At 44.9% G+C, this 13,699-nt stretch overlaps 1 protein-coding gene across 2 annotated transcripts in view; it reads left to right on the top strand.

Moving 5' to 3' along the window:
• Positions 1–13,699, top strand: part of ca9 (carbonic anhydrase IX) — an 86,823-nt gene that overhangs the window by 45,269 nt on the left and 27,855 nt on the right. For both annotated transcript variants that reach the window (XM_055632979.1, XM_055632969.1), the window contains exon 8: positions 3,700–3,829. In XM_055632979.1, the coding sequence (XP_055488954.1) occupies positions 3,700–3,829 (130 nt within the window). The remainder of the gene's footprint in view (positions 1–3,699; positions 3,830–13,699) is intronic.

Genomic DNA, 13,699 nt, shown 5'->3' with positions numbered 1-13,699 from the left:
TCCCACATGGCCTTCTGAGGTGGCATGTCCTACAGGTCCTCTCACTTTGCAGCCTCAGGTTTTCCAAATCAGTCACCACAATAGAGACCATTGTGCAAGAAAACCTTTGGCCACCATTTCATACTTCGCCTCTCTCCATGGAGGTCATACACGTTGATTCCTTGCGTACCACGGGATCTTACAAAGTGGTCTCAGCAGATCTGTGCCATTCCTTTACTTGCAGCTTACCGTAGTATCAGAGACGGCGTTTGCACACAGATGTTCACTTCTGTGAGGAGTGGGGAGCATCTCTGACAACTGGGATTTGTCAGGATTGATGGCGACCTTTTTTTTACACTGCGGTTCATTTGTCAACGTGTTGAAAACCTGGCTGAGGCCTCAAGTACACGGGGACTACTCTCGAGCATGAAGGAGAGTTACAAAGACCTCCTATGACCTCGTGTCGGCCATGCTGCGAGTATGAGTCGAGGGAAAACTCGCCAGAATTCGCGGATTAGGTCGCCCAAGTGGGACAGCCTCTATACCACAGGGAAACGGAGTCTTCAGCCCACCAAACAGATGACCAAGTATCAAATTCCCATCTACACTAATCCCATTTCCACTCGGTCTACAAGCTTCCAGAACAGCATTTATTACTCCAGCTGTGATCTCGGTGTTTTACAAAGTTGTACCAGAGCCTCCCTTTTCTTGTATTATGCGCCCAGGCTAATGAAGGCAAGAATCCTCTCTTTATCTACTGTGCTGCCACCTTCAGGGATTTTTGCACAAGGACACCAAGGTGCCTCAGTATCCTGTGGGCACAACCATTTATTCCATATGTCCTACTCTTATGAGTCTTCTCAAAATGCATCACCTTACACTTAATAGAAATAAATTCCATCTGCCAAGTCTTTGTCCATCTTGGCAACTGGTATCATCCTAATGCCTAAAGGGCCTGTCCCACTGTACGAGGTAATTCAAGACTTCTCCCAAGTTCTCCCCTGATTCGGGCTTGTGTAATGTACGTAGCGGTACGAAGGGGCTCGTACGAGTAAAAAGCAACAATTGTTTTCATCACGGGTATTTTTTTACTCGTGGACATTTTTCACAGTGACATCCACGTGCTCCTAAGTACCCGCTACGTACATTACACAAGCTCGAATTGGGAGAGAATCTGCGGTGGGCTCCAGAGTGCTGAGACCGCTGACTCCCAACAACACAGAGCTGTCATTGCGGAGCTTCCAGCCACGGCGGCACTGACTCTGAACACCGCGGAGCCTGGGGTCCCTCGCCGAGATCGCCAGTGTCGGACCTCGGACCAGCGCGGCCTGTGGACTTCGGGAGCCGCGGTCTCTGGCAGCAAGCGGCTGTTCCAGGCGCTTCAAGCTGCTGAAGAGTGTTCTTCCCTACGCCAAAGTCCCATCATCCAGCGAGAGGGCCTGAACATCGGGCCACTGTTGCGGCGACTGTGGAGGCCTCAATAGGCCCGACCATGGGTGAACAAGGGGAAGAGGACTGGACTTTGTGTCTTCCCTCGCAGTGGGAACCATTGTGGGGGGATATTTTTATGTTTTATGTTCAATTCTTTTTTAATGTAGTGTCTTAATTTTATTGGTGTGCTGCAAATGGCAACTCAAATTTCACTCCACCAGAAATGGTGTATGTGGCAATAAATGTCCTTTGTCCTTCTTCGGACTCTATTGTCTCTGCTTCCTTGGTTTCTCACCATAAATTCACACTCCAATCAAGAATGCCACCTAAATGGGAGCTATGCAAGTACGTGGTCTGCACAATGGCTCAGCTGCTGCTGCCTCATAGCTCCACGTTTCAGATTCAATACCGACCTGGCTCAGTCTATGAGGCATTTGAACTTTCTCCCCGTGAATGTGTGCTTTCTTCCTGAGAGCATCAGTTTCTTTCCAAAAGACAAACAAGTTGGTAGGTTAATTGACTGCCGTAGATTTGCCTTAGTGTGTGCATAACTGATAGAATGTGGACAGAAGTTGGGGAAAATAAAACTGAATTAGAATAGGATTCATCAAAAAAAAATGGGTGCTTGACGGTTAGCACAGACTTGATGTTTCCGTGCTCCATGATTCTCTGCCTTTAGTAAAATTCTTGTGTAAAATCACAGTGCCTGCATCAACCTGCAGCGTACAATCGGCAAATGCCGAGGTTTCATCATGGCCGCTGTGCTGCACCCCAACCAATCTGAAGACAGGAGCCGGGGTCCGAGGGAGAGCAGCCTGCAGATTAAGAGACTGAGGGACATGAGGCCTTGGCAGAAGAACAGCAGGAAATCCCCAACCTTGTCTCCCAGTAGAGGCTTTGGTTGGAGGATGATCTAATTTGCTTCTCCTGATAGAAATATATTTTCCAATAGGAGCCTGGTCATAGAGTCATACAGGGTGGAGACAAGCTCATTGTCCCAACCTGCCCACAACGACCAACATGTCCCATCGACACCATTCCCACCTGCCTCCATTTGGCCCATATCCCTCTAAACCTATCCTATCCATGTGCATGTCTAAATGTTTCTAAAACATTGCCATAGCAAAGGTTGTGATAGTACCTGGCAATTCAGAGAAAGTGATCATCTCCACCCTCCAATCCCTGACACCAACAATTTACCACGAAGACAGATTATAAACCTTCAAATCCTCCATTTGAAGTTCCTCCCTCGCTGTTTGTAAAGAATTTGAGAAAGCGCGAAAACATGGAACAAGTGTGCATAGTGTGGCCACTAAATGGTTGGTGTGGACTCGGTGGGCATGTTTCCATGCTGTATATTTAAATTAAATTAAACTAAATGCACTTTCTTATATCCTCTTCTGATGTAGATGGCCATTTGTCTATGCTGGTCTCAGAGTAGTCCTGTCAATCCCATTTCCTTATTTATTTCCCTTTTTCATATTCTCACTTGCATGCCCATTAACACGTCCCCCTCAATTTTCTCACCATGAACCAACACTTCAGGTCATTTACAGCAGCCAATTCGCAACAACCAGCAATGTGGGAGAGCATCAGGGAGCCCTGAGGCAGACTGTGAGGCCCATTTTTGAAGGCATTTGACTATTTTCAAGTCTTTATCATTTTACATACCTCTGATAGGTCTTACAGTTTGTCTTGATGTTTCTTGCTAGATTACTCCTAATTTTTATTTCCCAGTCAAGTCAAGTCTATTTGTCTTTGTCACATGCACATACGAGATGTGCAGATTTCTTGATTATCCTTTGTCGAGTTCTACACTGCTCACAATCCCCAGTTTTACTGATAACTTTTAAATATTCAAGTATTCAATGTTACTTTATTGACCTTATCAACCCCACCACTTTATTGTCATGAGTACCTAGTTACAGTGAAATTCTTTTTTTACATACAATTCAGTGACAATCCTACTATACATTGGGTCCAATCATACCAAGTATAAAAGTAGAAGCTACAGATGCTGGTTTACCAAGGAAAGACTCAAAGTGTTTGGAGTTGTGTTAGATGTAATGTTGTTTTTTATTTCCTCTGCAAACAATAGGTGGACCATTTTTTCTGTTATTTTTCCCCCCCATAAAGTATTTATGTTGTAAATCATGTATTATCTCAGTAAATGCTAGCCATTGCCTGTTCACTGACTGCCTTTAGTATATAAAAGATCTAGTTACTGAGTAATTACTGGAGCTTTACATACCTGTGAACAGTTATTGAAACCGTACCTTCTTTGTTTAGCTCCACAAACTAGAGACCAGTTTAAAGACGGGCCATCACACATTGGATTCTAACTTTAGATTTGTCCAGCCACTCAATGGAAGGAATGTGCTTGCTTCTTTTTCGTCAACATTGCCTTCAGGAAGAATGGGTAAGTAAACTTATGGATAAACCCTTGAAGGGCCTGTCCCACTGTACGAGGTAATTCAAGAGTTCTCCCGAGTTCTCCCCTGATTCGAGCTCGTGTAATGTACGTAGTGGGTACGTAGGAGCTCGTGGATGTCACGTAGCGACTCGTACGAGTAATGGTAGGTACTCGGGAAATCGGGTAAACTCGTGACGTTTTTTCAACATTGAAAAATGTCCATGAGTATAAAAATATTCATGATGAAAAATATTGTCACTTTTTACTCGTATGTGCCCCTACGTACATTACACAAGCTCGAATCGGGGGAGAACTCGTGAATTACCTCATACAGTGGGACAGGCCCTTTAGCTCTCCCTGCCTTATTGTTTGAGTTTCAGCTCAGATCACCAGTGTGTGTCGGATGAGACTTATTTACTTTTCTGGGAGCAACTGAGGATCACCAGTGTGGAATTTGCTGGTGAAAAATAATGAGGCCCACCTTGCTCAGTCTGCAGCTATCTCTGACTCACTGATGGAAGGGAAAGTTTTGGAATTTCCTAACAATATAAGGAATTTAGATTGGAGAGAAATTTACAGTTTAGGAAATGACAAGGACATCTTTTCTTTTATTGCAAACAAGTTAATCATCACTTTTGACATTTTCATTTAAATACAGAAATCCGATTTTATGCAATCAGTATGGGAAAAATTCTGAATTGTGTAATCTCTTAATCTCTTTTATATGAGTAAACTGCAAGTGTGGTGTGTTCACACGTTCGAAACAAAAACATAAAAAGAGCTTGTTTAACCAGGACCAGGTTTGGTATGAAAGGTTCAGTTGTATCAGGCAAATCTGTTAAAAGTTCACTTTGTTATCAATTGTCCTCACTACTTTTGAGCTTTTAACAGCCCAGCCAAAAAATGTTAATGTTCACTCACTGTCATGAATGAAAGAGTATATTTTTTAAAACTTTTGTAAATGGTAAACAAAGTAAATACAATAAGCACTAAGTGAACCAGGAAAGAAACATTTAAAAAAACACAAAGTACAGGAGTAACACAGCATCTGAGATCCCGGTGTCGACAATAAACATAAAAGCTGAAAATGCTGGAAACACGCAGCAGATGAGGCCACAGGGCCAGATGAGGCCACAGGGCGGAGAGAAAACAAAATAAATAGTTTGCGTCAAAGACCCTTCATCAGAACTGGGAAGGAGACAGAAGAAGTTTTTACAAGCTGTAAGCAAGGGTGGAGGGGGGAGGGGGCTTTTCTGTGTAACCTTCGATTCTCCAGGGAGGGGTGGTGTCTTTGATAGGGTAAAACCAGAGTAACCATGGGGATAGGGTGTAAATGAGGTCATCTGGGTAATGAGTGGATGGGAGAGGTCAGTGAGTGAAAACATGGACAAAAGAACATGGAGACAGTAAAACCAAAGATCCTATAGCGGAGCAAGATGGGCTACTCCTGCGAAATGCAATGGGCTGACGTGTAGTACACTACGGAGGGGATCCTGGGCATTTTTCCCAGCCCATTTTAGTAACCGGAGCCTACCCGGACCCGACTCGCAGTGTAATCCAAAGAATTTATAACAAAGCTATAGGATCTTTGGTGTAATTCTGTTAGTTCACACTTCTGTTAATTCTTGTCAAGAATAAAATTTGACTCTGGTAATTGTCTTTTTTAATGTTTTTTAAATCATTTCTTTTTAAATGGTTCATAGGCTTGTGTTTGAGTTGATTTTGTATTAACCGGAACCTACCCGACCCGACCCGACCCGCAGAGTAATCAACGTTGCGGGGGAACAGTTTCTGTGTGTGATATAGGGTTAGATTCATAATTCTGTTAATTCTAGTTAAAGAATAAAATGTTTATAAGTTTGGCCTCTGGTAATTTTCTTTTTTAATGATTTTAAAATCATTTCTTTTTAAATGGCTCATATGCTGTGTTTGAGTTGATTTTGTATTACACTTGCACTCTGTAATTCATTCATCTAATCACATTAATGTAATCACACTGTTCACATCTGCAGTATTTGGGAAAATAATAGCAATATGAAGATTCCAGTTGCTCTAGCCCTGGAATGTTACTTAATGTTTTTGTGCTTATTTTCTATTTTCTATGGAGTTGTTTCTCCACAAATAAAAAGGGGTCCGGTCTTCCCTATAGCCAGAGAGTGGAATGAGATCTGCCTGTGGGGTTATCTAATTGAAAAATTTCACAAAATTAACTTTGTTTTGAGCAAGATTTACAAAAGATGTATAACTTAAGGATGGTTTTATTCCGCTTACCCCGCCAAGGCCTCAGGCCTCCCTGCTGCCCTGGGCCGCGCACCCCCTCCCCGCCCAAGTCAAAGACCAAAGCGAAGATACAGGAGCGGAGGCGGAAGCAAATATCCGACCTTTGGCCAGAAGCAAGATGGCGGAGGCTGGTTGCTAAAATGGGTCCTATAATCACCCATGAATCCGCCCATGACCGTACTACGCGTTTGCGTGAGAGTAGGCCATCTTGCTCTGCTATAGGATCTTTTGGTGTGGTGTGTTCACACGTTCGAAACAAAAACATAAAAAGAGCTTGTTTAACCAGGACCAGGTTTGGTATGAAAGATTCAGTTTTATCAGGCAAATCTGCTAAAAGTCCACTTTGTTATCAATTGTCCTCACCACTTTTGAGCTTTTAACAGTCCAGCCAAAAAATGTTAATGTTTACTCACTGTCATGAATGAAAGAATATATATTTTTTAACTTTCGTAAATGGTAAACAAAGTAAATACAATAAGCACTAAGTGAACCAGGAAAGAAACATTTAAAAAAACCACAAAGTACAGGAGTAACACAGCATCTGAGATCCCGGTGTCGACAATAAACATAAAAGCTGAAAATGCTGGAAACACGCAGCAGATGAGGCCACAGGGCCAGATGAGGCCACAGGGCGGAGAGAAAACAAAATGGTCTGCGCTGGTCAAGAAGGCACAGCAACGACTATTCTTCCTGAGGACATTAAAAAAGACTAGTCTGCCCCAACGTTCTACCACTGCACCACAGAGAGCATATTAACGTATGACATCTCTGTGTGGTATCTCAGCTGCACGGAGGCGGAGAGGAGAGCTCTTCGGCGCGTTGTCCACAGAGCGCAGAGGATCATTGGGACAGAGCTACCAGCCTTGGAGGGCATCTACCACACACGGTGCCTCAGGAAGGCCGTCAGCATCCATAAAGACTCATCACACCCCTGTAACGGACTGTTTGAACTACTTCCCTCCGGCAGACGTTACAAGGCCTTCTACGCCCGAACCTCCAGACTCAGAAACAGCTTTATTCCAAGAACTATAGCGGCGCTGAACCGGCCCTGCTGAGTGCCCCCCACCCCCCCTGGACTGTCTCCCTCGGATGGTCACGACACACAGCTTATTTATTTATTTTACTTTTCTTTTTCATCGGTTGGAGCTGCATACTAAATCTCGTTGCACTGACGTGCAATGACAATAAAAGATATTATTATTATTATAAATAGTTTGCGTCAAAGGCCCTTCATCAGAACTGGGAAGGAGACAGAAGAAGTTTTTACAAGCTGTAAGCCAGGGAGGAGGGGGGAGGGGTGGTGTCTTTGATAGGGTAAAACCAGAGTAACCATGGGGATAGGGTGTAAATGAGGTCATCTGGTTAATGAGTGGATGGGAGAGGTCAGTGAGTGAAAACATGGACAAAAGAATATGGAGACAGTAAAACAGGATTTGTGAAATGCAGGACAGGAAGCCGTGCCCAGCGGGGGAGGTTAGATATCCTCCACTCCCAGTGGGGAGAGGGGGGGGGGGGGGGGAAGCAAACAAACTGAGCAGTATCACCAAAGATCTTAGAGCAGCTCTAAGATCTTTGGTATCACAGCTGGGTGACTGATGAGAGACAGACAATTTAACATAATTTCTGAATCGGAAAGCAAATCAGAGTACACAATAATGCTGTAGAAACTTTGTTGCCGCACCTGCTGAGTTTCTCCAGCATTTTTGTGTACCAATTTTCCAGCATCTGCAGTTCTTTCTTAAGCAAATCAGAGTAAATTTTTTGGGTGGAAGACCCTTCATCACCACCCCACCTCCACCCACTCCCTCCTCCTCCTTGCCGCATCCTGCAGTTTAACAAGCTGCTTTTGTCTCCGTCCCAGCTTCACCAAGTATCTCTTTGACTTGAAACATTAACCCTGTTTCTCCTCCCACATGGCAGCCTGGCCGACTGAATGTTTCCAGCATTTTCTGTTTTTAGATTTCCACCATCTGTAAAGGAACAGGTGTCCAGTAGGGCCAGTGGGGATTTTTATTTTTGCAACAGTAAAAACATTTAAAATATACATCTTCTTCTTGTAAGTTCTATATTTATTTTGTTCTGGATCCCTCGCATTGCTATCATGCCATTCTGTGCATAGAGGCTATGACCTCCCTGTTTCAATGACATTCTACGACTAACCTTTAAGGTATATTTTTTCCATTAACCCAGCTGGCAGAGTACGCGTGGAATCACAAGACTTTACAGGAATATCCAGACAATTTTAGCCACATTGTATCAGTGAAGCATCACATTTGTGATCTTCAACATTATTAGATGTAATAGCAATTAGGTTTAAATCAAATCCGATATAATGTGGTGACCCCCTCACTCCAATGACCATTAAAACAAAACAAAAAAGTCATTATGGGCCTTTCAGGCAGCTAAAGAGTAAGACTAAACACCACATCAGTCTGAAGAAGGGGTTCGACCCGAAACATCACCCATTCCTTCTCTCCAGAGATGCTGCCTGTCCCGCTGAGTTACTCCAGCATTTTGTGTCCACCATCTCATTACCTTGTCTGGAGTCAAACTAGGGCCTTTTTGGACAGTGTCACACCTTGTCCAGAATGTTTAAGAAAGAACTGCAGGTGCTGGAAAAATCAAAGGTCGTCAAAATTCCAGCTTTTTTGTTGATCATTCTGGAGATAGATATAAAATGCTGCAGTAACTCAGTGGGTCAGACAGCATCTCCTGAGAAAAGGAATAGGTGACATTTCAGGACAGTCTGAAGAAGGGTCTCATCCCATAACATCACCTATTCCTTTTCTACAGAGATGCTGTCTGACCCACTGAGTTGCTCCAGCCTTTTGTGTCTATCTTCGGTTTAACCCAGAATCTGCAGTTCCTTCCTACATATGCTGATCATTCTGGGTTTGATCTCTAATTTTCATTAGTGGATAGAAATGCAACATTGATGTTCAAGGCTTGTACAGAATTTTGTTGCATGTACAGCTTTTCCCCTATTGAGGGGAATTAGAAACTTTGCAGATTACACAAAGCTGGGTGGCAGTGTGAACTGTGAGAAGGATGCTATGAGAATGCAGGGTGACTTGGACAGGTTGGGGGAGTGGGCAGATGCATGGCAAATGCAGTTTAATGTGGATAAATTTGAGGTTATCCACTTTGGTAGCAAAAACAGGAAGGCAGATTATTATCTAAATGGTGTCAAGTTGGGAAAAGGGGAAGTACAACGGGATCTGGGGGGGTCCCTGTTCATCAGTCAATGAAAGTAAGCATGCAGGTACAGCAGGCAGTGAAGAAAGCGAATGGCATGTTGGCCATAACAAGAGGAGTTGAGTATAGGAGCAATGAGGTCCTTCTGCAGTTGTATGGGGCCCTAGTGCGACCACACCTGGAGGATTGTGTGCAGTTTTGGTCAACTAATTTGTGGAAGGACATTTTTGCTATTGAGGGAGTGCAGAGTAGGTTCACATGGTTAATTCTCTTGACTGTCGGGACTGTCATATGCTGAGAGAATGGAGCGGCTGGACTTGTATACTCTGCAGTTTAGAAGGACGAGAGGGGATCTTATTGAAACATATAAGATTATTAAGGGTTTGGACACTCTAGAGACAGGAAACATGTTCCCAATAGGAACATAGAAAATAGGTGCAGGAGGATACCATTCGGCCCTTTGAGCCAGCACCGCCATTCATTGTGATCATGGCTGATCGTCCCCAATGAATAACCCGTGCCTGCCTTCTCCCCATATCCCTGGACTCCACTAGCCCCTAGAGCTCTATCTAACTCTCTCTTAAATCCATCCAGTGACTTGACCTCCACTGCCCTCTGTGGCAGGGAATTCCATAAATTCACAACTCTCTGGGTGAAAACGTTTTTTCTCACCTCAATCATTAAATGACCTCCTTTTTATTCTAAGACTCTGGCCCCTGGTTCTGGACACGCACAACATTGGGAACATTTTTCCTGCATCGAGCTTGTCCAGTCTTTTATAATTTTATATGTTTCTATAAGATCCCCCTCATCCTTCTAAACTCCAGTGAATACAAGCCTGGTCTTTTCAATCTTTCCTCATATGACAGTCCCGCGATCCCAGGGATCAATCTCGTGAACCTACGCTGCACTGCCTCAATCACAAGGATGTCCTATCTCAAATTAGGAGACCATATGTACACAATACTCCAGATGTGGTCTCACCAGAGCCCTATACAACTGCAGAAGAACCTCTTTACTCCTATACTGAAATCCTCTTGTTATGAAGGACAACATTCCATTAGCTTTCTTCACTGCCTGCTGTACCTGCACACCAATTTTCAGTGACCGGTGTACAAGGACGCCCAGGCCTCGCTGCACCTCCCCCTTACCTAACCTAACCCCATTGAGATATTAATCTGCCCCCTTGTTTTTGCCGCCAATGTGGATAACCTCGCATTTATCTATATTATACTGCATCTGCCACGCATCTGCCCACTCACTCAACCTGTCCAGGTCACCCCGCAACCTCCTAACATCTTCTTCACAGTTCACACTGCCACACAGCTTTGTGTCATCCGCAAACGTGCTAGTGCTGCTCCTAATTCCCTCTTCCAAATCATTAATATATATGGTAAACAGTTGCGGCCCCAACACCGAGCCTTGTGGCACTCCACTCTCCACTGCCTGTCATTCTGAAAAGGACCCGTTCACTCCTACTCTTTGCTTCCGGTCTGCCAACCAATTTTTTAATCCATGTCAACACCCTACCCCCAATACCATGTGTTCTAATTTTAGTCACCAGTCTCCCGTGCGGGACCTTATCAAAGGCTTTCTGAAAGTCTAGATACACTACATCCACTGGCACCCCTTCGTCCATTTTACTTGTCACATCCTCAAAAAATTCAGAAGATTAGTCGAGCATGATTTCCATTTCTTAAATCCATGTTGACTTGGACTAATCCTTTTACTGCTATCCAAATGCCCCATTATTACCTCTTTAATAATTGACTCCAGCATCTTTCCCATCCCTGAAGTCAGGCTTACTGGTCCATAATTCCCCGTTTACACTCTCGCTCCTCTCTTGAAAAGTGGGATAACATTAGCTATCCTCCAATCCCCAGGAACTGATGGTGAATCTATTGAACATTGGAAAATGATCACCAATGTGTCCACTATTTCTAGAGCCACCTCCCTGAGGACCCTGGGATGCAGACCATCAGGCCCAGGGGATTTATCATCCGTCAGTCCCATTAGCCTACCCAATACTATTTCTCGCCTAATGAAAATTTATTTCAGTTCCTCTACCCCCTTAGAACCTCTGTCCTCCAGTACATCTGGGAGATTGTTCGTGTCTTCCTTAGTGAAGACACATCCGAAGTACCTATTCAACTCTTCTGCCATTTCCTTGTTGCCCATAATAATTTCACTCCTGTCTGCCTTCAAGGGACCCACATTTGACTTTGCTATTCTTTTTCCCTTAACATATCTAAAGAAGCTTTTACTGTCCTTCTTTATATTCCTGGCCAGCTTCCCTTCGTACTTCATCTTTTCAGCCCGTTTTCTTCTGTTGTCCTATGAAAGTTTCCCAATCCTCTGGCTACTCTTTGCTGTGTTATACAACTTTTCTTTTAGTTTTATTCTATCCCTAACTTCTCTTGTCAGCCAATCCGGTAGGCGGCGCGACTCTCGTCAGCAGCGGCCTCTGCAGCCCGTCTGCGTTTTTATTATTTTTTGTCTATGTTTCTGTGTAGTTTTTGTTATTTTTTGTTGGGGTGTGTGTGTGGGGGGGTGTTGGGGGGGGGTGGGAGGGAGGGGGTAACTTTTAAATCTCTCCCTGCACGGGAGACCCGACCTTTTTGTTGTCGGGTCTCCGTTGTCGTTGGGGCTGCAATGAGGAGCGGCCTCCAACAGGACCGGGGACTCTGGTGCCGACGACTCACCGTCACCTTCGCGGAGCTGGCCGAGTCCAGAGCGGGTGGAGCGGTGGTGGAGCGCTGCTGCTGCTGCTGCTGCTGTGGCCCGACCTCCGGAGATTCGGAGGCTGCAACTGCGGGTCTGGCGGACGGCGGCACCGGGAGCCCGCGGGTCCCTGGAGGGGGACCGCTTTTCAGGGCTCTCGCAACGGCGACTTCTCCCGCCCGAGTTGCGGGGTCGAAGAGCTCCTGGAGCGGGGCCTGACATCACCGCCCCGCGCGGCTTGGAATGGCCGCGGGACTGTGCGAGCGCACGCTGGGGGCTCCAACATCAAGAACCCGGTGTGCGACCTCGCACCACCCGGCGTGGCTTTAATGGCCGCGGGACAATCGCCATCGCCAGCCGGGGGCTTTGACTTTGACTCTAACATCGGGGGGGGGGGGGGGGGGAGAGTGCAGTGGAGAGATAAGTTTTTTTGGCCTTCCATCACAGCAATGTGATGGATATTTATGTAAATTATGTTGTGTCTTGGGTCTATTTGTTTGTAATGTATGGCTGCAGAAACGGCATTTCGTTTGGACCTCAAGGGGTCCAAATGACAATTAAATTGAATCTTGAATCTTGTCTCCTACACCCCTTAGAATCTTTCTTCCTTTTTGGAATGAAATGATCCTGCGTCTTCCGAATTATGCCCAGAAATTCCTGCCATTGCTGTTCCACCATCATTGGTGGAACAGCTAGGATCCCTTTCCAGTCTACATTGTCCAGCTCCCCTCTTCTTCTTCTTTCCTGTGGCATGCACAGCCTAAAGTTGTTGGACAACTTGTTCTATTTGATGTTCCGTTTGTGCACATTGAGTTCATGGCATTAGTCGAAACAGGGCGGACCACATGAAGGTTGCAATCTTCCACCCCAGCACTCCTCTCATGCCTTCATAGTCTCCTTTGTTCAACTGCATCACTGACACTTCCGATTTAACGTTTTCCTTCTCAAATTGCAGATTAAAACTAATCATATTATGATCACTACCTCCAAGCGGTTCCTTTACCCTGAGTTCTCTTATCATATCTGGTTCATTGGACAACACTAAATCCAGAATTGCCTTTTCTCTGGTCGGCTCCATTACAAGCTGCTCTAAGAATCCATCTTGGAGGCATTCTACAAACTCTCTTTCTTGGGGTCCTGAACCAACCTGATTTTCCCAGTCTACCTGCATATTGATATCCCCCATCACCACAGTGGCATTACCTTTGTTACATGCCAGTTTTAACTCCTGCTACAACTTACACCCTACATCCAGGCTACCACAGTGATTATACCTCGTCAATCCCTATGTCTTCCCTCACAAGGGACTGAATTCCATCCCTCACCAGCAGAGCTACCCCCCCCCCCCCCCCCCCCCCCCCTCTGCCCACCTCCCTGTCCTTTCTATAGGATGTATAACCCTGAATATTAAGTTCCCAGGCCCCACAATGTCCACAATGTCATATCTACCAACCTCTAACTGAGCCTCAAGCTCATCTACTTTACTTCTTATACTTCGCGCATTCATATACAATACTTTTAATTCCTTACGCATCTCACCTTTCACATCGATCCCTATTACACTTGGCCATACTCTCTTAATGAGCTTCCTTTCCCGTTAATTCTGGGGTCATTAACCATCCCTTTACTCTCTTTCCCTTTAACTCCATCCTTCACTATCCCATTTGACACCCCACCCCC

The sequence above is a fragment of the Leucoraja erinacea genome, chromosome 1 (genome assembly GCF_028641065.1).
Source record: "Leucoraja erinacea ecotype New England chromosome 1, Leri_hhj_1, whole genome shotgun sequence".
Classification (NCBI taxonomy): Eukaryota; Metazoa; Chordata; class Chondrichthyes; order Rajiformes; family Rajidae; genus Leucoraja; species Leucoraja erinaceus.
Note: the sequence above shows the minus strand (reverse complement) of the source record. Positions and strands in the feature narration are given on the sequence as shown.